General features: G+C 39.1%; 1 protein-coding gene across 1 annotated transcript; it reads left to right on the top strand.

The window, feature by feature from the left end:
- VPS4B (vacuolar protein sorting 4 homolog B) lies at positions 1–22167 on the top strand (the record flags this gene model as incomplete). The annotated part of the gene is made up of 11 exons (XM_084252117.1): positions 1–27; positions 6312–6423; positions 7177–7333; positions 9492–9559; positions 12279–12398; positions 14914–15070; positions 15414–15562; positions 16060–16141; positions 18046–18265; positions 20872–21012; positions 22066–22167. 11 exons carry the CDS (start codon positions 1–3, stop codon positions 22165–22167), a joined length of 1335 nt encoding a protein of 444 aa, XP_084108243.1.
- Positions 22168–27747: the final 5580 nt, after the last annotated feature.

Genomic DNA, 27747 nt, shown 5'->3' with positions numbered 1-27747 from the left:
ATGGCATCCACCACATCCAACCTGCAGGTAGGGCCTCCCCGCCCGAGAGCCGAGCCCCCCCCGGGGGGGTAGGGGTTCGGGGCGGGGGGCGGGGGCGGCGACCGCGCCCGGAGGGAGGCGCGGGCCGGGAGGGCGCGTCCGCGTCGGGCGCAGCTGGGAGGGTCCGGGCCCCGGGCCCACTTCCGGGGTCCCCCGAGCCCGCTTCCGGGGTCCCCCGAGCCCGTCTGCTTTGTGGGGCGCCTGACTGGGGTTGAGGCTCCCCGCCCCCGCCGAGTGGTGGCCGAGCCGGGCGGGAGACTCCGAACGGGAAGCCCAGGTCCGCGTAGGGGACGTGATGTTGGCCGGGCCCTGCCCTGGGTGGGTTTTAAATGGGGTGTGCCTGGAGCTCTGGTCGGTTTTAAGTGGGGTGTGCCCGGAGCTCGCAGTTCCCCACATAACAGCGCGGCTGTTCGAGCTCCCAGGGAGTGTGGCTGTGAGGACGGTCTTGGAATCTGCAAAATTCATTGAGCACATGACTTTATGGGCCCACTCCCCTGCACCCCAAAATGTAGTGTGTAAGATCAGCGAGTATTAAAGTTCTTTGCGGCCCCACCTGCCCTCCCGACAGCAGTGAACTATAGGTTTTGTGTATATCATGGAATCCTAAGATTTTAGACTTAAATCTGTGGATTGGAATTTATAGAGAAGAGACATTTCCGAAACATTGTCTCCCATCCCCGAGATGGATCTGGGGCTTTAGTAAAGAGACTGACTTACCCTCAGGGTCGCTCATTCCATTCGGTCAGTTTGGGACAGAATAGTACGTGAAATACCTGTACTGAACCCTTGTCTTACTTGTCTTACTTGTTCGTTGAATAGGCATTTGTTGAGTGCCTGCACAGGCACCAAGAATCATAGAGGATCTTGTTCACCCAAGATCATTCATGTCGATGAAAGGCCACAGGGTAGACCCACTTGAATGAAGATGAAAATTTCCCCCAAAATAAGAGTGAAGGGGATGGGTTTACTTGGTTCTGCAATCTTGCATATCGACCCAAAAGATTATGGAAGTAAATGTTTTACATCTTTCCTGAAATAACATAGTTGCTACTTTGACTTATTTTTAGAATAAAGATTTAAGTCAAGGGTTGATTTGTGTATTTGTTTTTACAACAAGAGATTACAAGATTACATTAAACTAAGATCAACATTTTCACTTCACTTTTTTTGTAAAAGGTGCTGTTGGTAAAAGTAATAGGAAAAAGGGTTGGTCATTTAATAAAAGTTGGTTCCCTCAAGTGTCAAAAGTGATTTCTTTTTGAGTGCTCATCTTATCCTTATTTTATCTAACTAGTTTTATTGCATTCTACAGTATAACTTTCATACATCTACTGGTATCTTTTTTCCATTGACAAGATTTGCAGCTTCATTCTATAATCAGTTTTTATTTATTTATTTATGCATACAAGCCCTAGGGTACAGGCCAGAGATGGGGTGGGCGTGGCGAGAGGATTCACCAGAGACAGAGTGTGGGGAGCAGAACAGGCAGACTGATGAAATACACTGCTGAGGGGAGCAGCGGGCAAGTCAGGAGAGGTCTGCTGTTCCATGTGGGTTTCTCGGGGGGAGGGGGGGGTCCAGGGATCGAACTCGTGCTGCAGAGGCTGCGGATTGCTTCATAGCGCGGTGCTTAACCCCTTGCGCCACCAGGGAGGCCTATAATCAGTTTTCATTGTATTTCATTTGGGTTGTTGTATGTTCTTCAGCTAATCAGCTAGGAGCAACCGTTAAGGCGTAGTTGCTAGTGTTAAGCTGTGGGTTATTTTATTAGTGCTTTGTTCACAGTTGTGCTTTCTCATTTAAACTTTTAACCTAACCTAGGAAAATTGGATGACAATGCTCAAATAACAAATAACTTCCACACCAAGTGAGGCAAAAATCCTCCTAGCAAAATGCATGTAATCTAATGGAGGAATACACATAGCTAAAAATCAGAGTCACAAAGTAATGGATAAATGCTAGAGTAGAGTTTCATGGGGGGGGAAACAGAAAGGAACGGTGTATTTAGTTCTTTAAGGACAAATGAGAAATGTTCCACAGGAGAGGCCATGTGAGCTTAGCCAGAGTGAAAGATGCTTGCACTGATTGTCTGCCTGGTGTTTGATAGGATATTATTTAATCTGCAAAACAACTCTTCAAGGGCCTCCCCGGTGGCGCAGCGGTTGAGCGCTGGGTTGCGAAGCTGCCGGCGACCTCTGCGGCGCCGGTTCGATCCCCGGCTGCTCTCCGGCCACCGGAGGAGGGTCCCACATGGTGCGCAGACCTCTCCTGCCGCCCGCTGCTCCCCTCAGCAGTGTACTTTGGTCCTTCTGCCTGCTCTGCTCCCCGCTCTGGCTCTGGTGAATTCTCTCCCCCTCCCGCGCTTCTGACTGTACCCAGTGCATGTATAAACAAAGAAACAAACAAATAAATAAATAAAACATGCCTCTATTAAAAAAAAAAAAAAACAACTCTTCAAGTGAAGAAACTGAAGGTTAGTAAGGTTATGACTTGCCCCAAAATATAGCACTGTTAATCAGCACTGAAGATAATTTTGAATCCAGCTCTGTCTGCTTACAAGTTTGTACTGTTTTTTTACTAGCATTATGCGTCCTTGCACAAAGTGGGATGCATTCCAGGAAGAGGAAAACAACATGTGCTGCAGTCTAGAAGTGGAATAAATCTTGGCAAGGGTTGGGAGAAATTGCAAGGGATGCAGCGTGCATTAAAGTCAAAGCTTATTCAGTCCTAAATGTTTTTAAGTGCCTACCGAGCCATGGTTTTCTAAGTCTTCAAAAGTCCATTTCTGATGTGAAATGGACTTATGTAGTGACCAGCAGGATGGGTGTGATCGTTGGAGGTTTGCATAAGCAGCAGTGGCCATCTGGAGGAAGCAGAGGCTCATCCATCTTGGGGTGTTGGGAAGGCTTTGTAGCACAAGGGCTGTGACTGCTGGTCTTGGAGAAACTGAAGTTTGACAGGGAGTCAGTGGGATAGGGCCGCCCAGGTGGCAAGGACACTGTATGCAAACACGTGCGGGCTGAGTCACCTAGGTAGTCCGGTAGTTTGGGATGACTGGCACAGGTGTGGGAGGACAAGCCTGGTTAGGTCATATCCCATCCAGAGATGACTGACCCCATCCTGCCATCGATGAGAAGTCATTGAAGGTGATATGCTCAGGTTTTTGTTTTAGAACAGAGCTGTCCTGTGTGTCCAAAGGAAGCAGGGAGACCAGCTAGGCCAGGCTGTGTGATGGGAGATGTGCGGGACAGAGTAGGACAGTGCCTCTTAGAGTGAAGAGGAAAGGATTATCGGAGACACAGTGGAAGAATAATCAGATTTGGATCTTCATTTAAGAAAGTGAGGGAGGAGGATTCTGGGCTTTCTCCCAGATTCCTGGGGTGCATAGCTGAATGGGTAGGAATCACTTCTGGGATTACTAGAAAATGGGGTGTGTTTGGAGCCAGGGTAGATATGAATTTTTTTAGTTTGAATGGCCTGTGGGGACAATTCAGCAGAAATGGTTGGATGCGTACTGTTGGAGGACGCAAGAGAGCGCTAGGCCAGAAACAAGGATTTAGGAGCTGTTAGCATATAGATGACAGCAGAGGTGGTGGGCATCTTGGAGAGTTTTAGAATGTGGAAAAGTAAAAATCAAGGTGGAAACCCTATGGAATATATGCACCTAACGAGAGAGGAAGGGGCACCTGGCACATTACAGTTACACAGTCAAAGGAATGAAGCCAGAGGAGGAGGCTGTGTCAAGGTGTTTGTTAATTAGGGTAAGCGCTGCCAAGAGGGAGGTAGTGAGTGTAAGATTTGGCAGTGGGAACAAAAAGCTCAAGACATCGAGATGAAGTTGGGGTTCTCTTTGAGACTTTGCTGTTGAAATGAAGAGGTAAGCAAGAGGTAGTTAGAAGGGAACCCAGGGACTGGGGAGCGCTGGTGTATTTTAGTTTGGGTTTTGCAGAAATGAGTCTGTGTAGGACTTGCAAACATTTTTTAAAAAAGATTTATTTTCTTTATTCATACAAGAGCTGGGGTGCAGGCCAGAGGTGGGGCAGGGGGGAGGTGAGAGGATTCCTAGAGACAGAGTGGGGAGCAGAACAGGCAGACTGACTGAAATACACTGCTGAGGGGAGCAGCAGGAGAGACAGGAGAGGTCTGCTGAGCCATGTGGGTTAGTTCCCTGGCAGGGATTGAACTCGTGCTGCAGTGGCTTTCGATTACTCCATAGTGCTGAGACTTAACCCCTTGCACCAGCAGGAAGGCCCGACTTAACATACATTTTTATGCTGAGGAAGGAGCCAGCATAGAAGAGAAAGGTTAGGTTTTATGGAAACTGTAGAAAAGCATTTTATTGATGGAGTAGGTGTCCATGGGCACCAGAATATAGAGAAGAGTATTTGCCTTGGCTAGCAGGAGCAGGGACATCTTTTCCTGAGATAGATGATTCTGGAACTTAGCCATTTCCCAAGGATTTTCTAGTATGGCAGACTCTCCTGATCTGGAAGGCACAGCCCCAGATATTCCCTGCTTTCACACTTCCGTGATGACAACAAGCACCTGACTGCCCGACCCTGGGGTAATAGTGAGTTCCTCTAGCCTGCGCCAGCTACTGTGCCAGACACGGGAATATAAAACGTGGAACAGCACACCTAACTCCTGGCCGCATGGAGCGGGTATTCTAGGGGGAGAGAATACCCAAACCAAACCAACCCAGAGGCACAGAAACAAATTACTGGAAGGATTTTGAACTAGCCCTTTGCTAGGTATGTGGCTTCCAGATAGTTCTCCCAGTCTGTAGCTCATCATTTCATCATTTTAATAGAATTTTCTTTAACAAAACACTTTTAAAGTACAATTTTTCAATTTACCATTTTTCCCTTTTATATAGTATGTTAAGTCTAAGACTAAGAACTTTGACTAGCCCTAGCTGCTAAAGGTTTTCTATGTGTCTTCTGAAGATTTTAGTTTTACATTTTATATTCAAGGTCATGATCTGTCGATAGTTTAAGTTGATTTTGGTACCAACTATGAAGTTTCCGTCAAGTTTCTTTCTCCTCCACCCTCCCTCTCTCTGTTCACTTGCTCCAGAACCTTTTCTTAGAAAGCCCAGCCTTCCACCATTGACTTGCTCTTGCATCTTTGTCAAAAATCAGCCAGACAGGGCCTCCCTGGTGGCGCAGCGGTTGAGCGCTGGGTTGCGAAGCTGCCCGCAGCCCCTGTGGCGCCGGTTCAATCCCCAGCTGCTCCCCTGCCACCGGAGGAGGGTCCCACATGGCGCGCAGGCCTCTCCTGCCGCCCGCTGCTCCCTTCAGCAGTGTACTTCAGTCCTTCTGCCTGCTCTGCTCCCTGCTCTGGCTCTGGTGAATTCTCTCCCCCTCCCGGGCTTCTGACTGTACCTAGTGCTTATATAAATAAATCAATCTTAAAAAAAAAAAAGGTTCCCTTAAAAAAAAAAAATCAGCCGGACATATGTCTATGGATCTGTTTATGGGAGGTTTTTTGTTTTTGGTGGGTTTTGTTAATAGTGCCAAGGTGATTCATTATGGCCATTTTTAGAAGATGTGAAAGTAGAAAATAAAAAAATAAGTCTTACTAAACTGTTACATTTCCTCTCCACCGTCCTGTTCTTGGGGAGCAGGAGTTGTTACAAATAGTTGGGCTCAAGCTAAGAATCTGCTTTTAAAAAGCTGGCATTAGAAATACTTTCCATGTTGTTTAGCTGTTTCTTAATACTGTTTTAATGACCCTATAATCTATTTAGTGGCATCTTGTTGCTGTCTAAAATGCAAGTTCCTAAAGCTTTTTTTGTTATTTCAAAGACTTCTCTGGTTACTGTCTGTGCTTTCTAACCCTTTAGCTAATTATTAGTTTAAAAGATTTGGCTATTTCTGAGATTTTTGATATTTGAATGCCCCATTGCTTCTGAAGCAGTCTTACCCCTTTTGCATTTTATTTGAGGATTTCCCGTATGCTTTTAACATGAATTTTCAGATTATTGGATTGTCCCTTACTAGCCCTACATTTGACTTTCCTTGAGTGAAATTATGTGAGAATCTAAGTGATTGGTACCGCATAAAATGGTGTTCAGATAGCATTTATCCATATACAAGTGTAATAAACAGTTTATAAATAGCTACAATTATAATAAAATGCATTTGTGGTCTAGGAGGAAAGGTCGGGTTTGTTTTAAAGTTGTTTTTTTAAAAATATTTCTTCAACATGATTATTTACTTCAAACTTATGCTTTGATCTTGATGGTGTGGTTTTTGTGACTCTTTAAACAGAAAGCAATAGATATTGCAAGCAAAGCAGCCCAGGAAGACAAAGCTGGGAACTATGAGGAAGCTCTTCAACTCTACCAGCACGCTGTACAGTATTTCCTCCACGTAGTTAAATGTAAGGCCATAGTTTGTTTTTTATTTAAAAGCATGAAAATGAAAAATTCTATGTTATTTATAAAAATTAAAATACAATGCCAGAAATTTCTAAACCATCAATTTGCAAAAAAAAAAAAAAAAAAATTCTACTACTCAGCCAATGAGTGTGCACAAACATCAGTTATTACTTTTTTTTTTTAAAGATTTAATTATGCATACAAGAACTGGGGTACAGGCCAGAAATGTGGGGGTTGAGAGGATCCACCAGAGACAAAGTGGGGAACAGAACAGACAGACTGAATGAAATACACTGCTGAGGGGAGCAGTGGGTGAGTCAGGAGAGGTCTGCTGTGCCATGTGGGTTGCTCCCTGGCCGGGGATCAAACTCATGCTACAGAGGCAACTGATAGCTTCATAGGTTGTATCTTAACCCCTTGGGCCACCAGGGAGGCCCGAGTTATTACTTTGTATACCTAAACATTAAAATGTCATGTAGAGAATGGAAATAATTTTTTTCTCAGTACTATACCCAAATTACGTAATCTGATTTTTCAATCATCTGTTTGAAAATACTTTTTAAATAATTGGTTAGGAGACATCTTATTCAAACTGGCTGAAAGGAGTAGAATAGAATTGATCATCATTGGTTACAGTGAGCTGAAGATGATCTGCTATTCCCCAAAATGGATTTTCCTTGTTTAAAAAACATACCCAAGAGTTTAAACCTTTCTTTATAGATGACTAATGAGAAAATCTCATTTCCCTTCAATAGATGAAGCACAGGGTGATAAAGCCAAGCAAAGTATCAGAGCAAAGTGCACAGAGTATCTTGATAGAGCAGAAAAACTGAAAGAGTACCTGAAAAAGAAAGAGAAAAAACCGCAGAAGCCAGTAAAAGAGGGACAGCCGAGCCCAGCCGAGGACAAGGGGTATGTATTTTCTGGTAGTGTCAGACTTTATTATATCTTTTAAATTGTGAAATACATTTATTTTGTTGAAACCTTGTGTTGGCAAATCATGGGTCAGATCTGTCCTGTTGCCTGTTTATGTTAATGAGCTTTTGTTGGAACTTAACCCCACCCAATCAGTCAGTCTGTCCCAGGCTGCTTCTCTGATGCTCCGGCAAAGTTGAGTATTGTCGGCAAAGTTGAGTATTGTCAGAGAGACAGTGTGGCCCACAAAACCAAAAATATTTACAGTTTCGGCCTTTACAGTAAAAGTTTGCCATCCCCTAGTGTACCAAGCTTAGGTTATAATTTACCTCAAATAACTCCCTGACTACGTGGTGGTAGTTGGGGAAAATGTAGGGATGATACTCAACTTACGTCGAGTCATGACGTAATATTGAAGTTGAAAATTATAGGAGTTGTCTGAGAATTAAATCTTTGCTTTTATCTCTTTCTTTTTAAAAAAAATTTCTTTAAAGATTTATTTATTTATGCATACAAGAGCTGGGGTGCAGGCCAAAGGTGCAGGGGGTGAGAGGATTCACCAGAGACAGAGTAGGGAGCAGAACAGGCAGACTGAGTGAAATACACTGCTGAGGGAAGCAGCGGGCGAAACAGGAGAGGTCTGCTGCACCATGTGGGGAGAGGGGCCAGCAGGGGATCGAACTTTTGCTGCAGAGGCTGTGGACAGCTTCACAGTGCTGTGCTCAGCCCCTTGCACCATCAGGAAGGCCCACTTTTATGTCTTTATTGAGGTAACATTGGTTTACATCAGCATTATGATTTAGGGTTATAGGTTCACACCTCCTCACACCATCCCCCACCATCAAAGTCTGTTAGCCAAGGCCATTGGGCAGTTTCCCCCTTTTGTTCCCACTCCCACCCTCTCCTCGCCTCTAGTTGACTTAATTCTGCAGTCATATTTCTAGGGTTTGTTCCGGTTTCATTTTTTGTCAGTTCATTTGAAAAAACCATTTAACTGGGGGTATATCACTTATAGATTGTTTGGTCACGATCCCCCTGCTGCCATCTCTCCGCCACTCACTTCTGATGCCAGGGCGTGGGCAGTAGGACCTCGGTTCTCTCATGCAGAGCCAGCGTTTTTGCCTGCAGCCCCTACCTCAGAGGCCTGTACTACTTGCCTGGAGGAGCCTGCCAGGCCACGTAGGCAGGCATGTTGATGAACAGCCTGTACTGGACTCGAGAGTATAGTTGGAGTGAGTCTCAGGTCTGTTGGCATGCTCCACTTCCCCTACCACCCCACTGTCCAAAGGTAACTAAAGCCATCCACCTGAGGGTATGACCTGTCAAGCATTTTAACCTTTTTACATACTATATTTTTAAAATGATGGGATGCCATATTTTTGCTCTCTTTTCCATTCAACATTGTATTGTGAATATCTTTCCAATAAACTATTTCTGCAATATTATTTTTAAAAATTGCAATATATTCTATCATACACAGATCCCTATAATTGAAAATACATTTCTGATTTTTTTCCTTCTTAAGCACAGTGTATGCATGATTATCCTTATAATCAAATCCTTGAACTCGTTTTAAATTATTTCCTCAGGATGAATTCCTAGATGTGAAGCATCTGGGTTTACCTGCATGTCCTTTGGCCTCAATTCGTTTTCATCAGATGCTCCATCCATACTTTGGAACTTCCAGATTAAGATTATAGAATTCTATACCTTATATAATTAATATTCTTCATGTTTTCCTCTTATTTACCGCTTCTTGTTCTAATGTATAGTTTGCCTGATCCTGATGCTTTTATTTATTTATTTATTTTTAACAACTCTCCTGTAATTCATTTTAAATCTGTTGTGGATGAGGTCTGGGGCATGTATTTATAAATTAATACATGCACATCGCACAGGAATGGGGAGCTGGTTCCTGCCTTGACTGTTCTTTTTTTGCCCCTTTCCTGTTCGTGATTCCATTTTAATGGATAACATGCCTGCTTACTCTTTCATTTCACACTTTCTTGAAAGTGATAAAATGAGCACAACTTTTAATATCAATATCTTATTTTGCTGCTTAAATTACAAATATTTCAGGTTAATCTTTTCTTCATTTTTACCTTCTTTTGATGGCACTGAGTGATCTGTGACTATATTAAATTCTTTTTATTAGGAATGACAGTGATGGGGAAGCAGAATCTGACGATCCTGAAAAAAAGAAACTGCAGAATCAGCTTCAAGGTTGCTTTTCATTTCCTTTTTAAATTTACTATCTTTATTTTTTAACAACTCATAGTGAATTATCTATTTAAATTGTTTTTTCCTCCATGCTGACCTTGGTTCCCATGTCACATTCTGGCTCTGTTCAGAGCACCTGTCCTGGGATTTGCTCTCTTGGGCCTCTAGTGGGGGATTTTTCATACAGTAAAAACAGTATTTAACTTTATATCTCCCTTTAAAGACCTGTCAGTCAACTTAGGTACTTTGTCTTTGTCTTATTTGCTCCCTTCTAGAAAAGGTAGCATTTACATTAATAGCACCCTGCAAAATCTGACGGTATTAAAATTTTCTATCAGAGGAGGAGAATGAATTGGGGTTTCCCACCTGGCTTCAATTGTCATTGCTGTCGCTGATTCATTGATATTTTTATTTCATGTTTCCTACTTGCTTATTTGTCTTGTTTAATTGTGTGCAATGACCTTTATCGCTCAGCTCTCCGTTACCTTCCACACCTTTCCTTCTCTGCTGCTGTCCCTGTGCAGCTTGGTGGTGAGGGCACAGCTGCCTAAAAATTGTCTAATCCTGGGCAAGTTCCCTAACCTCTCAGAGTCTGAGACCCTAGCTTTTAGATGCAAAGTCATAATGCTTTTGTTTGGGGGATATTAAAAGATCAGTGACAGAGTAAAAGCTGCCTAATACTATATCTTGACAGAGTCTAGAGGCTCCGTAAATGCTGTGTGTGTCTAAAAGGCATCTTTTTCCTTACTGACTTCAGTTACTGAGATTTACTTATTCTTTGACACGTTAACTAGTGATTGTTCAACTGAATTTTATGCTCATCCAATGGTATATGTATTTTCTTTATTTGAATCTTAACCAAATAGAATGAGTAACTGGGAAGAATTTCCTCTATATAGACTCAGCCTTGGTTAGTGAGTGGTGACAAATCCTAGCTTGGCCAGACCTTGTTGTACTGGACTTCATTTTGTACTGGACTTCATTTCTGCCTTAACTGCTGTGATACATAGAGAATGCTATAAAGATGGTATCTTGATTAATATTCTGGTTAATGAGGATATTTTTATTTGCTGAGAATTTCAAAGATGGATGAGGTCCAAGGACAAAAACTGAGTGTCCCCTGCTGCCCCCCACTTTCCAGAGCAGTGGACTCACTAGTACACTAGTACCAGTTTTGCTGAGCCACGCAGTGGACCTTGCCAAGAGGCCTTACTTTAGTTGTAAGGCAAACAGCTTTTTTCTGTGTGGTCTTTGGTTTGAGTTTTGTTCCCCTTCTTATGTCCCCACCCTCTCCCCAAAGTAGAAATTGACTTCTATCTTTAATTTTGAAAAAGATATAACTGATTTTAATAGGGAAGTTTTTTTCTTTGACTTCCTTGTCTTTATAAGGACCAGAGATGCATAAGAATACAAATGCTTAAAATAAATGTAAGTGAGGAAGGTTATTGGAATTGCAGGATGAAACAATGTGAAAGGCTTCCTAATCTTTGCTACATGAGAGTGCATCCGCCCATCTGTTGTTTGATGGCTTGCTAATTGATTTTATTGTGTCATATCTTTTTTTGAATCTTTATTCTTTTTTCGTGAAATAATATTTTAAACCTTTTATTTCTGTTAGAGCCTTATTAAATGTAATATTTAATTACTAGGATTGCCAAAACTTTATTATTTTTCTTTTGGCTACTTTTTTTTTTTTAAAGTTTTATTTATTTTTATACAAGAATTGGGGTAAGACCAGAGATGTGGGGGGTGAGAGGATTCACCAGAGACAGAGCAGGGAACAGAACAGGCAGATATACTGAAACACACTGCTGAAGGGGAGCAGCAGGCAAGACAAGAGAGGTCTGTCCCACCATGTGGGTTTCTCCCTGGCAGACCGGGAATCAAACTCATGCTCCAGTGGCTGCAGATTGCTTCATAGGTTGCGTCTTAACCCCTGCGCCACCAGGGAGGCCCTCTTTTGGCTACTTTTGACATTTAGTGAGTTTTTGAACTGATTTGAATTAAAGTGATTTGAATTTTTTCTTAATTTATACTCAGTTTGAACTTTTAGAATGCTAAGTGGTTAGGGTTTCATTTAATTCTAATCTATAGCTAAAGTTAAAAAATTTGCAAGTCTCAGGAAAGTATTACAAATGCACTGGCGCACATTTCCCTCTCTTCTCCATCATTCCCTTCCCTTCCGCTGCTTCCTCTCCCTTCCCTCTCCCTTCTCACTTCTGTCTTTCCATTTGTGTCTATCTCTGTCAACCTTCATTAAGATTGTTTTCTTTCTGTGGTTAAGGGGAGCATTAGATCACCATAACTTTTGTTTATAAGAAGAAATGGTAAGTCAGTCCTCATTGAACAAGTGCTGTTGATGCTCCAGAATCAGTATTCAAACATTATCACTACTTTAAATAATGTTTGGTGCTTTTCCAAGCTCTCTAATGCTTGTTATGTCAATTGATCCTGTCACTAAACTGATTAGTGTGAATTGGTGGTAATAATTGCATTTCACAATGGAAAGTGGAAATAGAAAACAGTGTGGCTTACCCCGTATTTTCTGACCGTCCACCTCAGGTTTGATTCCTGACTCCTCCCTGACAACTAGTCCCTCATTCCAAGAACGTTTTTAAACACTTTTCCAGACAATTCTGTGTTGTAGTTCCTTAGCATCAGCGTTTCATAATTTCTTCTCTATTTGATGGAATAATTTAAAGGTGACATAATTTTTTTGTAGGTGCCATTGTTATAGAGCGACCAAATGTGAAATGGAGCGATGTTGCTGGTCTTGAAGGAGCCAAGGAAGCTCTCAAAGAAGCTGTGATATTGCCTATTAAATTTCCTCACCTTTTTACAGGTGAAATGACTTTTAAATCTTTTGAACTATTTTTTTTTTTTTAATTTAAAATTTTTTAAAAATGCATTGATGGTTGAGGTAAAGTATTGTGAATTCTTGTCACCATATCAGGTTACTTCCTTAAATAAATCCTAAGGTGGTGGTATACCTTACACAAAGATATTTACTCTATATATATGTACATGTTATAATAGAAATATATTGCAGAACAGCCTAATATCAACTAGATGAGCATAGGGTAAGTCACCAACATGCAGAGTATTTACTATGTGCTCAGGGAAATAATTGTACATCTACATTGAGAAATTTGCATCCATGTTGTAATTTACATTAAAAAAACCTGTTTGGGGCCTCGCTGGTGGTGCAAGGGGTTAAGCACAGCACTATGAGGCTGTCCAAAGCCCTAGCAGCATGAGTTTGATCCCAGCCAGCCAGGGAGCAACCCACATGGTGCAGCAGACCTTTCCTGTCTCGCCCACTGCTCCTCTCAGCAGTGCATTTCAGTCAGTCTGCCTGTTCTGCTCCCCACTCTGTCCCTGGTGAATCCTCTCACACCCCCCACACCTCTGGCCTGAACCCCAGTTCTTGTATGCATAGATAAATAAATCTTTAAAAAAAATACCTATTTGTAAAGATTAAAAAATACATATATATACATATAAAATATAAAATATGTTTAGTATGATCCCACACTTGTTAAATAAATCTGTATGCTAAGAAGTAAAGCATAGGACCTTCCTGTTGGAAGAATTATATCTCTTAGTATACTAAGAGGATTTACTAACATTAAAATGTTAATATTTGCCAAGGAGATAAGATTTGGAGTGATTTTTACTTTTTCTTTTGACTTACATTACAGTTTTTTCCAGTGGACTTATACTAATCTTTTAAAAAAAAAAAAGGAGTGAGAATTATTCAGCAGTTTCAGGGGACAGTGCATCATCATTGCGAGCTACTGTGAACCCACCATCTGGCTGTAGTTGAAGCTATGGCTTCAGCAACAGTAGGTGATTTGTCTGTGCCAAATCCTTTACACGGTATATTTTGGTGATACTGCTTTACCCACAATCTAATAGTGAAACAGGTCTTTCCTTTTAACCTCAAACTTAGCAGGCCCAACTGTGATGTCATATAGAGAAGTAGAGAAAAGCAAAGCACCTGTGGGCCCTGCACTGGCTGTCTAGCTTCGAGATAAGACAGTCTGACTAAATTCAGAAATTTGAAACTAACAGTATAAAAGTTGTTATCGCAACCCTATAAATGTACGGAAACAATTGAGTTCCTTTTATGTTATGTAATTTATATTACTGTTGCCCAAATGTGAGTCATTTCAGTCTCATCTTTATGAGTTTGTCTATATATCTGTATCTGTGTTTATATACACCGTCATTTTGAAAATCTTTTCCTTTAAATCATTTCACCTGTAGAGCAAAGATTTTATTAAAGTGTAACATAAATATACGGAGACGCACAGGAGCCCATAAGTGTTCAAGTTCATAAATTATCACAAAGTACACCTGTGTAATCACCCAGATCACCCAGTAACCTAGAGGTTCCTCTCCGCCTCTCAGAGGCAAGCACTTTCTTAACTCCTAACATCATGGATTGCTTTGTTTCTTTATTAACTTGTAAATCATCTCATTTAGTATTTTCACTTACTAACTTCTTTTTAAAAGACTGATTAGAGTCTCCAAATGGAAAAATTTGTGTTCTTGTAATACATTTAACTAAAAGTTACCTGTTTATCACCTAAAAGGCACTTCATTGTGGTACCAGTGGAGTATGTACCACACTTACGGAAGCATGACTTATAATTACAGACGTGTAAAATACGAAAACAATTTAAATAAAAGTTTAGGCTTTCATAGCAGTAAATGTACAATATTTGGCTTTGCCATTGCTCGTCCACTTACTGTTCTGCAGTCATTGTCCACCCGTCCACAGTTTGCACTTAGCAGTTTTCTTACATTATATTTGATACCTTATTGCCAGGTTAACCCAGTCAGTTTTAGCTAAGGCAGCATTATAATTTCTCACTAGCAAAATTGAGGTACAAAGAGTTGATTTGTTCTCTTGTGGATATAGTTTCTCTGACAAGATTCTGATAGCAAACAATACACGCAGTGTATGATCAAGAAGTGCCTTTTAACGGAACTCTGTTCTCCAGCTGACCTGTCCGCCCACAGAGAGCAAAATTCCTTTTGTATGTGCAGGTCTCTTTCTGTACTCATGGTTTTGATACATACTGAAGGAATGAAGACTTGAGCAAGCATATGAACTTCCTGTTGGAAGGATTATATTTCTGTAAACACATTCTTGACAAAGTCATCTCTAAAGAAGCAAGTAAAAGGCATTTAATGCTTACCTTAGATTGATTGTTTAAATTATTTTTGTATTCTAGTCATAGCTTTAGAATGAAACCTCTTCACAATATTCTTCAGTAAGAATGATGTCTCTGGTAATTGAAATTAATGATCTTGAAGTTCTTAGGTTATTTTTCTAATACAAATTTTAGGTAAGAGAACACCTTGGAGGGGAATCCTGTTATTTGGGCCACCTGGAACAGGAAAGTCCTATTTAGCCAAAGCTGTAGCAACAGAAGCAAACAATTCAACATTTTTTTCAATATCTTCCTCTGACCTTGTCTCTAAGTGGCTAGGTGAAAGTGAAAAGTAAGTAATAAATTTTATTTTTTTAATTTTACTTTGTCTGATAGTTGCTATACCAATCTTTAACAGTCACACAGAGAAATGATAATAGGTATTCATTTCTCTGTCAGATCTGACCCTGGTCTAGAATTTGTTTCATAGGGAAAAAAGAGCATAAATGTACAGTAAGTTGTAAAGTGAATTATCCGGTTGTAGCTGTCTTCATTTTTAGACCAAAACATGATTAAGCTTTTTAATTCATGGAGTTCTTATAATACTGGTATGTACTTTGTTTTTGTCTTCTCGCTAAGTCACTCGTGTTATTTATTTATTTATGAGAAGCTGAAAGCTTTTATTTATTTTTTAGGCTAGTTAAGAATTTATTCCAACTTGCCAGAGAAAACAAACCTTCCATTATCTTTATTGATGAAATTGATTCTCTGTGTGGTTCAAGAAGTGAAAATGAAAGTGAAGCTGCACGTAGAATTAAGACAGAGTTTCTCGTTCAAATGCAAGGTAGTATGACTGGTTTTTAAAATAATTCCTATTTGTCCTGTATATTCTTACAGCAGTAATGGGGAAGCTTAAGAAGAATTTCTTTAGCCTCGGTGTTTTGTTCTGCCTTATTTCATTCTGATTGTCTTCCATGTGTGCATAATTTTAATCTAGTTGTACTCATTTTGTAGGACTTACTGATTTAAATAGTGAAGAGATTTCATAACTTATCCCATACCAGGAACAATAATAGTAAGAATAGATAGCCTTTAAATGCAGTCTTTGAAGAAATATTATGAAAATTATTAATAATTTTTGTCCACAATCAAGGAGATTTGATCCTTGGGGATATTTGCATCATATTTTAGTAATATATTTTATTAAATAGTTTTTTCCTCCAGAGAGAGACTCTCAAGATGAGGCACTTAAACATTAAAGCACCACATTTTCAATATACAGATGAGGTTTAAAGAACTTTAACATGACAAATTATTTTAAATGTCACCTATTTGATGCAGGGGTTGGTGTGGACAATGATGGAATTTTGGTTCTGGGAGCTACAAATATACCCTGGGTTCTGGATTCTGCCATTAGGCGAAGGTATGATGATAAAATAAATTTCTTATTTCTAATTACAAATGTTGAAGAAAATAGTAATTCCCTTTTTGTCTAGTGGGGAGACGTTCTAATAGCTTTTCAGAGTTTTAGAAATATGTCTTAACCCTGTTGCCCCCCTGACTTGGGTGGAGAGAGCCAGGCACTTGTCTGCTGAAGATGTGAGACTTCCACTTACTGGAATCTTTCACATTGCATTACCTAATGCCCACCTTTAGTTATGATTAAACTTAGTAGTAGACACCAATGCTTCAGATGTTTTACAAGAATGGTTTAATATCTCGGGCCTCCCTGGTGCGCAAGGGATTAAGCACCACACTATAAAGCAATCTGAAGCCTCTGCAGCACGAGTTCGATCCCCAGCCCCGCCAGGGAGCTACCCTCACGGCACAGCAGACCTCTCCTGTCTCGCCTGCTGCTCCCCTCAGCAATGTATTTTGGTTAATCTGCCTTTCTGTTCCCCGTTCTGTCTCTGGTGAATCCTCTAACCTCCAAGACCTCTGGCCTGTATCCCAGCTCTTATATGCATAAATAAATAAATCCTTTAAAAAAAGAGAGAGAATAGTTTAAGATCTCAATGAAAAACTTCATGTAAAATTGTAGCAAAATGACATTTACAGTTTAAAATATACTAGGTTATATTTTTAGTTAAAGAATTTATATCTCTAATTTTTAAATTTAATATGAAACATGAGCTACGGGAGAAAACATCACTTTCCTCTGCTTCAGAATTCCCTATTCCATTCCTTTCCTCTTACATGATAAAAAGGAGCTCTTCCGTTTTTGCCACTTTTATCCCATTCATTTGGTTTGCCAGCAGGGTAGATTACCGTCCAGTACCAAGAAAGGAAATGTGCTGGTTATTTTTTTTAAATGACCTAATTCTGAACCCCTAGAGATAATGAAAGCTTCAAATACTCATTGCACAGAATTACCTTGAGGAAAAAATATATTCACAGACCACTTAAATTGTCTCTGATTATTCCTCCCTATATGCAAGTACTGAAATTCTAAGAAGGCAAGCAAAATTCTTCCTGAAACGTAGTGTTTGTTTATGATATAAAAGAATTATTTGTTCTAATATACCCAGCAGAAAGCAGTGGACATTTTGTGTAATAAATATGTTAATTCCATAAGATTCTAAGTAATTTTAATGTTTTGAATTTAGAGAATTATTTTTGCCATCATATCTCTAATTGTTACTTACATTAATCTCTCTTTTTTAAAAAAAATATTTTTAAAAAATATTTATTTATTTATACAAGAACTGGGGTACAGTCAGAGGTGCTGGAGGGTGAGAGAATTCACCGGAGACAGAGCGGGGAGCAGAACAGGCAGACACTGCTGAGGGGAGCAGTGGGCGAGGCAGGAGAGGTCTGCGGCGCCATGTGGGTCTCTCCCTGGCCAGCCAGGAATCGAGCCTGTGCTGCAGAGGCTGCGGACAGCATCACAGTGTGGCGCTCAACCCGCTGCACCACCAGGGAAGCCCCATTAATCTGTTTATCAACAGTTGAGAGTATAATTCTATGGGCAGTTACTCATGTAGGAATTCATGTCATGAATTTCAGACACAAAATACCATGGCCAAAATAACCCAGAAGTCAATGAGATAGACTAAACCAATCCAAACTGGTTCCCTGGCTATTTTTATTTTGTTTGTTTTTAATGTTCTGGAAATTTTTCTTTATTTAGCCTAAGCATATATGTTACACTCTGATAAATACAAACTTGTTTAACTTACTCAACTTTGTATAAATGAGAATATCTCAATATCTTGTTTTCTTCTTGAAAATATCCTAATTTTCAATTGAAATTAAGTATCTATGAAATAAATACAATAAATATGTGATGCAATATAATAAATATGGGATGCATTTTTTCTTTTGAAGATTTGAGAAACGAATTTATATTCCTTTGCCCGAGGCCCATGCCCGATCAGCAATGTTTCAGCTGCACTTGGGGACCACTCAGAACAGTCTAACAGAAACAGACTTCCGAGAGCTCGGGAAGAAGACAGACGGCTATTCCGGCGCAGACATCAGCATCATAGTGCGCGACGCACTCATGCAGCCGGTCAGGAAAGTGCAGTCGGCCACTCATTTCAAAAAGGTGAAGACTTTCGCCCATCCTTTCATGTGTTTTTAATTCATATTCCCGACCATTAATATGTCATCAAAGACTATTCAGTTTTCAGTTTTATATGATGGATACGTGGATTTACATCATAGACCTGATGTCCTTTTCATGAAAAAAAGTTCTCCCAGAAAGTTTAGTGATAGCCATTATTAATTATCCCAAAGTATTGTAAAGTTTTCTATGCACAGACTTTTGAAGTATTTATTATTTGGATATGAATATTGAAACTTAAGTATACAGTTGCCTTAAATGCAACCAGATTTTCCTTGTGCAGAATCTGGTATGTTTACACCTCACTAGCAAAGTAAAAATAGTAATAATAGCTACTGTTGTGTAAAGGTTCATGTGCTTAGCACTGTATTCTGTCCTTTATCTTACTATTTCATTTGGTCTTCACAAAAACGCAATAAGAGGTCGGTATAGCCACCTCTTGATGAATCATCTGAGATTTAGATGGTAACATGGTGAAAATGGACACAGTTGCCAGGGTGCAGCTGGAGGGGCTCAACAGAGGAGATTTTCTCAGATACATTTCAGAAGTCTCTACCACCCTGCTTTCCTGTCCTTCCCAAGAACTGTGTTGTCTATGTAAATTGAACTGTTCTCGCTGAGATAAAAAGACCGCAGTTTTGGGATCCCCACTGTAAGTAACAGTGAAGGGTGTAATTTGCACCAAGCCTTTTGCTGAGTCCAGCATGTCCAATATCACTCATGAGCGTGAATGTGAAAATCCTGAAAAACTATGCGCAAACCTAATCCAGCAATATATGACAAGATTAACATGTTATGACTAAGTTACATACGTATGTCTATTTCATTCCAAAATAAAGTAACTCCCACAGTGATCTCCTTGATCAAATTGCTACCTATTTATGGCTCACTTTTTAACACTGCTTTAAAGTGCTGCTGTGAGAAGAAAGTGAAGTCAAGCAGGTCTTCGGATGACATTGTTTAGTTCAACATTATTGTAACCTTGATGAGGAAGAAAAATCCCAGCCAGCAGTGAACGACATGTCATTCGAAGACCCCGACATCTATTTCTGTTATATGTTGCTTTGCTTAAAACCAGTTTCCTAGAACCTATTTAGGATGTTGAGTGAGAACTCACTAGAATATTCAGAAAACACCTATTGTGGTAGCTGACTAGCCCAGTACATATTCCTCCCCTTCTTTAGCTTATTTTATTGCTAAGAAAAACAGTAGACTCAGAGTCAATTTTATTTTAAATGTTTCTTTGACATTTAGTTGCTATAGATTATTAGAAACTCAGTCCATTCCTAGCCAGAACTTTCTGTTTATTTCTCTGTATTTCTACTGGGACACCTTATATGACCCAGAACCTGGGTCCTTGTTAGGAGGATCAAGGCAAAGAAGCCGGATCAGTCTTAGTGTCAGCCCTTTTCTATCACCAGCTATAGTAGACCTTTCCATGGCTCCATCCTTTGTTCCATTTCAATTCTCAGCATCGTTTACCTTTTTATTTACCAAATGTCTCAAGTATCTACTCCCAGAAAATACAGCATCTGGTACCACCCTGTCACCTAGAGGTTAAGTCTCAAGTGCTATCACCGCCTTGGCCTGAGTTTGATCCCTGGCCAGGGAGCTAACCCACATGTGGCACAGCAGACCTCTCCAGTCTCGCCTGATGCTCCCCTCAGCAGTGGATTTCAGTAGATCCACCTGTTCTGCTCCCCACTCACTCTGTCACCTCCTGCACCTCTGGCCTACACCCCAGTTCTTCTACTCATCAATAAATTGAATGAATGAATAAATAAATAAATAAATAAGTAGAATCTTTATTCAAAACAAAACTACAGTACCCAGAAAAGCCCAAAAATCCTCATACTGGAAACATTTGTGAAGAAAGACAATAAATTGTACCAGTAAGTTAAGTGAGGAGGTTCATTTCTCACATCTCCCTCAATCCTGAGATAAGATTTAAGATTGATCATTGTGAAACGAATTTGGAAGCACTATCCATTGAATGCAGAATTGTCATCATTTATTGAAGTCTGCTTTCATGCCACGCTGCCACAATGGTTCTTTTTCTGATTCTTTCTAAAACTTATTTTGAATCAATTATGAATCATAAAATATCATTGAAATTATGATCAACATTTAGTTTCATACACGTTTTAAGGAGTTTTTGTTGAGAGAGAAAAAATTAATTTCACAATGTATCTCAGAAGTTTCTCAGCTATGGAATAGAGAAACTTAAGAGAATTTAGCTTTAAAAGCTTTATGTATGTCTATTCTGGTAAGATTAGTTCCATTTAATAAGCACTAGAGAAAAGAATGATCTTAGCCGAAGTTCACTGTTTCATTTTTTCAATTCATTTTCTCCCCTGTAATCTTGTAGAAAATTTCAAAACACAGAAAAGCATCAAGAAAAAATTAAACTCAAACAAAAATCTGTCCCCTGACCCAGGGCTCACTTCTTGTTGTTTAACCTTCTGTTTTTCAGAAGTAAACAATTTAACAAAATGTAAAATAGATTTTCAAATTTCTTGATCGTGGCCTAAATCTTAATGCTTATTTATTTTGTTCAAATAAATATTCCAGATTACTGTATGTTCCAGGTTCGGGGGCCATCACAAGCTGATCCGAACAAGATCATAGATGATCTGTTGACGCCCTGCTCTCCTGGCGACCCTGGTGCCATTGAAATGACATGGATGGATGTCCCTGGGGATAAACTTTTGGAGCCAGTTGTTAGCATGGTTGGACTTTTTTTCAATTTTACGAAATATGTTTAAACATTATGCTTTGTAGTTTGCCAAAGATAAAATTTTTCACTTATATAAGATTAGCTAGAAAATGGTAGTGTCATCAACATGTTTAATCCTACTCAAGAAATTGTAAAGAGTAATTGAACATAAAATTTTTTAAGTGAAAAAGGCAAATTTGAAAAAGCACATATAACTTGCAGCTGGAATAACACTCCCAAAATGCTTGCAGAGATTGCAGAAGGTGTTGTCAAGCCTTAACTAAATTTGACCTGGTAAAAATTTTTTCCCTGAATCTCAGACTTTATATAATATCCAGAAAACCTAATATGCATCATATTATCATAGTATTCATAATGATGTTTTTCTCTTTTACTTCATAGAAAGTTTAAATAATGCAGTGCTTTCAGAAAAGTTCTGAAACAAAAGTATCATAATAGAGAAACATCTGTGTTAATTAACCATAATGATTATTTGACAAATAATTTAGAAGCCTTTTGTGTTTGTTCCTTATAATTTTTAAGTTTTGGTCCTTTTGACCATTGTCCATACTATTTAATAGAAGACATAGCTTAGAGGCTAACTTTGGAATGAATGCTTTATATGATCATTTTCTTAAAATTTTGACTTAATGTTAGCTAATAGATAAAAATTTTGATGTGTTGATTTTTATTAAAAGGTCTTCTGTTTCACATAAGTATTGGCGATTAGGTGCATTCCTTTTAAGTCGCACTTGTTTAAGAAAAACAAAGCCAAAAAGGAGATTAGGTGCATATATTTTGGAGAACCTGACCCCGTAGGCTTAGAGGATCATACTTCTAATGAGTAGTGGTGAATCACCGAAGGTTGTGATCAGGACGAAGCAAGCAATTGAAAGTTTCTGTGCGGAGGAATGTTATTATCAAAGCTGTCCTTTCAACTTCTGGCTCTTACAGATATGCAGATTTAACCTTTGGTGAAAGTTAGTGGTAATAATAACAAATGCAGTGGATTTTATTTGGTTCTATCTATTGCTAATACCCCTCCCCCACTTCTTTTCCCTGACAGTCGGATATGTTACGGTCCTTGTCTAGCACAAAACCCACAGTGAATGAACACGACTTGTTGAAATTAAAGAAGTTTACAGAAGATTTTGGCCAAGAAGGCTAAACCAAAGACAACAAGGAAGACATTTACGTGTGTGTTCTTTCTTTCATAGGTATTTTTGGCCTTTCTTGGATGACGTTCAGATTATTTTCAGTAAGACTCTTTTTCCACAGGGAAATGCAGATCTCACTTCTGTATGTCTTTAAGTTTTATATGTACTTTTGCTCCATTGCCTATTGAAATGTTCTTGTTAGCATAAATGATGAAATAATGGGTTATAACGAAATGATTTCTGAACGGCAAAAAGTAGAAATTACCCAGAAATAAGAGGATTAAAATTGATTCAGATATAAGTTTTAAATTGTTATCAGTGGTCTTTGCAAAGAGTATTTCTCTTGTGTTTTTCACTAAAGTGAAACAGGGCTAATTTCATATTTGAAAAGTACTCAAGCGTCCCCCTCATCAGTGTAGAATTTATTTACTTTGTTACAAAATTTATAGTGATAGCATATTTACTCTCAGGGATGGGCAATAAAACGCAAAGAACAATGTGATTGGCTTGAGAAATATTGACTTGTGGTGTAGCCAAGGCTCTTAATGAGTTCTGATAGGTTGGCATTTTTCTCTGTGTTAGATTTAAATCATTTCTTTGAAAGCAGCAAGCTTTTATATTTAAATAGCACCTTTCACTGTGCAATCTCAAGAGAAAGACTTTCTAAATTAGGCATTGTCTTTATCTTGAAGAAGAAAATTGTCTATTTCAATGTCTTTTTGTAGCAAGAGCGACCAAAAGAGGTGGTAAGTAAATGTGTACTTTTTAGATAACTCTGTCATGAAATACTATAATGAGAACCTTTGCTTAACGGAATGGCCTCCCTTTGGATTGTGGGAAGTTGCTCGTGTGTGATTGGGGGTGTGTGTGTAAATATATATGTATAATTTTTTTTTTTAATATAGAATACCAAGGGTCTTATCTTTTATCTTTTAAGTACAGGGAACAGTTTGTCTTAGCCACACTCATGTTATCAGTGTAATGCCTCATCATGCTTTAGAATTGAGCTGATGTCTCTTTAAATAATAAAATGCAAACTTGGTATTATGTTATTTTAATATCTCCAAATAAAAAAAATCTGAGGGTGTGTGTTACACACTTTTAGCATCAACACTAAGTTGTGCCTTGTACCTTTGCATTGGCTATACATGCAAAAGATAGAATAAGGTAGATTCCTTTATTACGACAAAGTTCTACCTTGCAAAATGCTATAAAAATAACTGCATTTTAAAGTGTATTTGCACATTTTACATATTATACTACATGGTTGCCTTTGGACTTTGTACAGTTTGTTTTGTTATTAAATGGAAATCATAGGCCTGAAAAATACTGTTGTTCTGTGAAGTAAATTGATACAACCTACTATTGGCTAAATTCTCTGTATGTTTGGGGATGTTCTATATAAGAGGAAATAGCTAAATTGGTGAGATACACAGAAATCATTATATGAGTATGTACATGAAAATTCTATTTTTGAACAATTTTTATGTGAGGGTTGGGAATTAACAAGACTACTCTGAATTCTTCATGGATGACTTTTTATAGAGTTTTTTCAGACTCAGAATTATACAGTATTGCTTTTAAGTACATCATTGAACCATTGAAGAATTACCATAAATATAATTAGAGTTGAAACCCAGAATATTTTGTAAATCCAGAAGTTGTTGGAGGAAGTAGTCTATTTAAATTGATTGAATATCTGACCAAATAGTATGTAATACAGTGTTGATGATAAGTGGGTACTCTATATTTTTATGTTTTATTTAGTTTTAAAAGTAGATCTATTATCTTCTATACTTATTTTTTTTATGAAATAATTTATTTCACATGTACTTAAGCCATTAGGAATTAAGATTTTTGGTTTTTTAAGTAGACACATACCTTTCATGATAGGATCATTTGTATCTGTTCTTGGAAGACTTACTTTAATAAGTTTCTTCTGCAATTGGATGGTGACAAAGTTTAGGTGTCTTGGGATCATTTTTCAGCAGCTGACTATCCAACAAGGATCTGCTGGACTTGGCTTACAGAGGAGCTCCTTGAGTCCTTTAAGCACAGTCAGTGTTGTATATAAATCTAAACAGTCCTCAGTAGCTTGTCCAACTGGAGTGGGCTCAACAGTCACTTCAGAATACTCAATCGAATTTCTCTTTGTGCTGCAGCACAGTCGGTACTACGTGAAGTGCACGCCTTAGTGTCTGTGCCGTAGTCCACCCTTAGGCGTCTGCTGTGTCTCCTTAGCTACCAAGCTGGTATTTCGTCCCAAAAGTTCTTTGTGTCTAGCTAGTATCAGGGCAACAAGTGCCCCAGAACTCATGGCAGAGGTTAAATTGGGGTAAAGTTGTTTCCCATGTTGTCTTACATAAATGTTACTACAGTGCTCAGGGCTAAGCTATGGTTTTCTCTGTGGCGAATCCAGATCTGAGAGTAGTATCTTGCATCGTCTCCTCTTTATCAGCAATATCTGATTTGATGATGGCCAGAGTTTTTCCTACATATATCTGAGGTGGGGCACTGACAGATCCACTCTGGCTTTTCAGGGTACAGTTTAAGTTTCTTGGATTGACACCTCTCAGCACCAGCCCCTCCGCAGCCTCTATGCCAATATTTTTTTTATTGTATTTGTTAAAGTAGGAGAAACATGCATAGTCATTAAAGCAATGAAAATCTGTTTACTGATAGCAATATTTTTTTGTTCTTAAAGTTCACAGTTTAAATTTTTCAGGGACAAAACAATTCAATTTGGCAAGAATGTTTACTTCTTCTGAGCTCACTGGGTTGTACATGTAGCTCTTCGAGGATGTGAAGTACCAATTAGACCCTTGGGGCCATTTGTGTAGTTAGGACATTGCCATGAATGCCGCTTGACGTCACTGCAAGTGAAGCACCAAAGGGAGCCCGCATGGCCACAGGAGCAAGCCCAGCTTCGCGAGCTCTCGCACTCCTTCCTACCTCCATTCCTTTGTGTCCATGCGCTTCTACTCTAACGTGTCCCTTCTTCTTTGCTCTGCTAGTCCAAATTCCATTATTTCCATTAAGACCTGGGTCATGACCTGTGTAATCACTTCCAGGAAGATTTCTGAAACTATCCCCACCCTACTTTTTAGATTTCTTTAGCACTAAGTGGATACCACTGTCTTAAGATTTTCCTCCAAGTTTCAAGCACATTCTATTTTGTTTACATCAATTAAGTTGTAAGCTCTTCAAGGAGTTACATTTTCCCTGGCAATTAACCTAGTGCTAGACAAGATGAGGTACTTAATAAAGGTGGAAAAATTAACTAAGGGAGTTAGATTCTCATTTATCTTAACTTCATGGATTATCTTTGAGGCTATAAAATACATCGTTTGAACTGGCTTTGTTCTTGTGGGCTATTGAACTTGTGATAGATTTCAGTCTTGAGGGACTAAAATCAGAAGTGTACTAGAGCCAACTCTTACTGGCTCACAAGAAGCCACATACACATCACTTCCCACCTGTGTGATCAGCGACCTCATATAGGTGGCTAGAAATCTGCTCTGGCTGGAGTATTTACAGCACATAATCAGCAAGAGTTTAGTTAACTTAGTGCCATGACATACGAGAACTGTGTCTTTTAAAATTTAAAAATTAATAGTACTTGCTACATTTCAGAAAGAAGAAAAGTTATATTATCTTTCTGTAAGGATTTCATAAAAAGCATTTGATAAAATCCAGTACCCATTTATGATTTAATGGGAAAAAACTAGAAATAGAAGGAACCTTCTTAATTTAATAGAATATACAAAAAAAAACCAAAACCCCACTTTTGTAAACAACATAACTATGGATTTTTTTGGAAACTATTCCCCTGCAGTCAGGAAAAAGAAAGGTGTCTGTTATCACCACTCCTTTTCAATTTTCTACAGGAAGGTCCAGACAGTGGAAAAGGTTTAGGGATTAAAAGGGAAAAAAACAGGGCCTCCCTGGTACAGGGGGTTAAGCACTGCACTATGAAGCAATCCGCAGCCTATGCAGCACGAGTTTGATCCCCAGGCCGGCCAGGGAGCAACCCACATGGCGCAGCAGACCTCTCCTGGCTCGCCTGCTGCTCCCCTCAGCAGTGTATTTCAGTCAGTCTGTCCGTTCTGTTCCCTGCTCTGTCTCTGGTGAATCCTCTTACCCCTGCACCTCTGGCCTATAACCCCATAGTTCTTGTATGCATAAATAAATAAATCTTTTTTTAAAAAGTGGGGGGAGGAAACAAAATTGGTGTGCACATACACATTCCCTGGTGTTGTATGTAAAAATCCAGATTAATAGAAAATTACCAGCTAAATTTAACAAAGCTGCAGGATACAATTTTAATAAATAAAAAGTATATTACTGTATTAGAAACAATTAGAAATTGTTATGGAAACAATACCAATCACAGTAGTTTCAGAAAGCATCAGATATGCCAAAATAAGTCTGAGAGGCAGGACCTCCATATGGAAGACTGAAATGTTTCTAAAAGAAAGCACAGACCTAAATACCTAGAGATGTGGGTCCTGCCCATCAGCTGGAGGACCCAACTCTAGAATGTCAACTATAACAAGTTGATTTCTAGATTTAGTGCAATCCCATATCCAGAGTTGTGTGGTTGATACAAATACATTTAGCAAATAATTATTGACAACTGAAAAACAATCTTTCATACTTTGAATCCATTTTCATAACTGTATTTCTCCTACCTGCATTTCTCTGTCAGCCATCAATAATCTCCAGAAATATCTACGTAGACATAAAAAGATAAAGCTATCAAATGGTTGTCACCTTATGTTCATTATGTAATTTGTGGGTAGTGAGACTTGATTGTTTTTTTTTTAACTCTTCACTCCTTTCATCTCCAGGTTTATTTTCAGATGTCACCTTTCAGTGAGACCTTCCCTATTTAAAATAATTATCCCTTCTGATGCTCCTGTAGCCGTTCCCTACTATATTTTCTTCTGCAGCATTATTGTAATCTGTCTCTAATTCACTAGTTTTCTTGCTGATAATTTTTTCCACTAACATGTTGTGTATTCTGTGACAGTTGAGATTTTCTTAATTTGTATGTCATTGTATCTCCAGTATCTAGAACAGTGCCTGGTGCCTGATGGGTGCTTAATAAATATTTGTTGAGTGATTGATTCTTTGTATTCTTTCTAAGTTTGTGTACTTCACGATGAACGTGTAATTTTGCCCTTCCCCCCAATTTATAACCATTTTTTTAAAGATTGATTTATTTATAAAAGCACTGGGTACAGTCAGAAGCGGGGAAAGGTGAGAGAATTCACCAGAGCCAGAGTGGGGGACAGAACAGGCAGACTGATGAAATACACTGCTGAGGGGAGCAGCAGGTGGCAGGAGAGGTCTGCGCACCATGTGGGACCCTCACCAGTGGCCGGGGATCAAACTGGCATTGTGGAGGCTGCGGGCAGCTTTGCAGCCCAGTGCTCAACCGCTGCGCCACTAGGGGAGGCCCTATAACCATTTTAAAGGAAGAAGAAACTAAGGATTGCAAATAAATACACCAAGAAAATAACAGTGGCTGTATCTGGGTGATAGAAATATTAATACTTGTTCCTTATTTCTTTTTCAATCTTTAAATA

This window comes from Talpa europaea, assembly GCF_964194135.1.
Source record: "Talpa europaea genome assembly, chromosome: 13".
NCBI lineage: Eukaryota > Metazoa > Chordata > Mammalia > Eulipotyphla > Talpidae > Talpa > Talpa europaea.
Note: the sequence above shows the minus strand (reverse complement) of the source record. Positions and strands in the feature narration are given on the sequence as shown.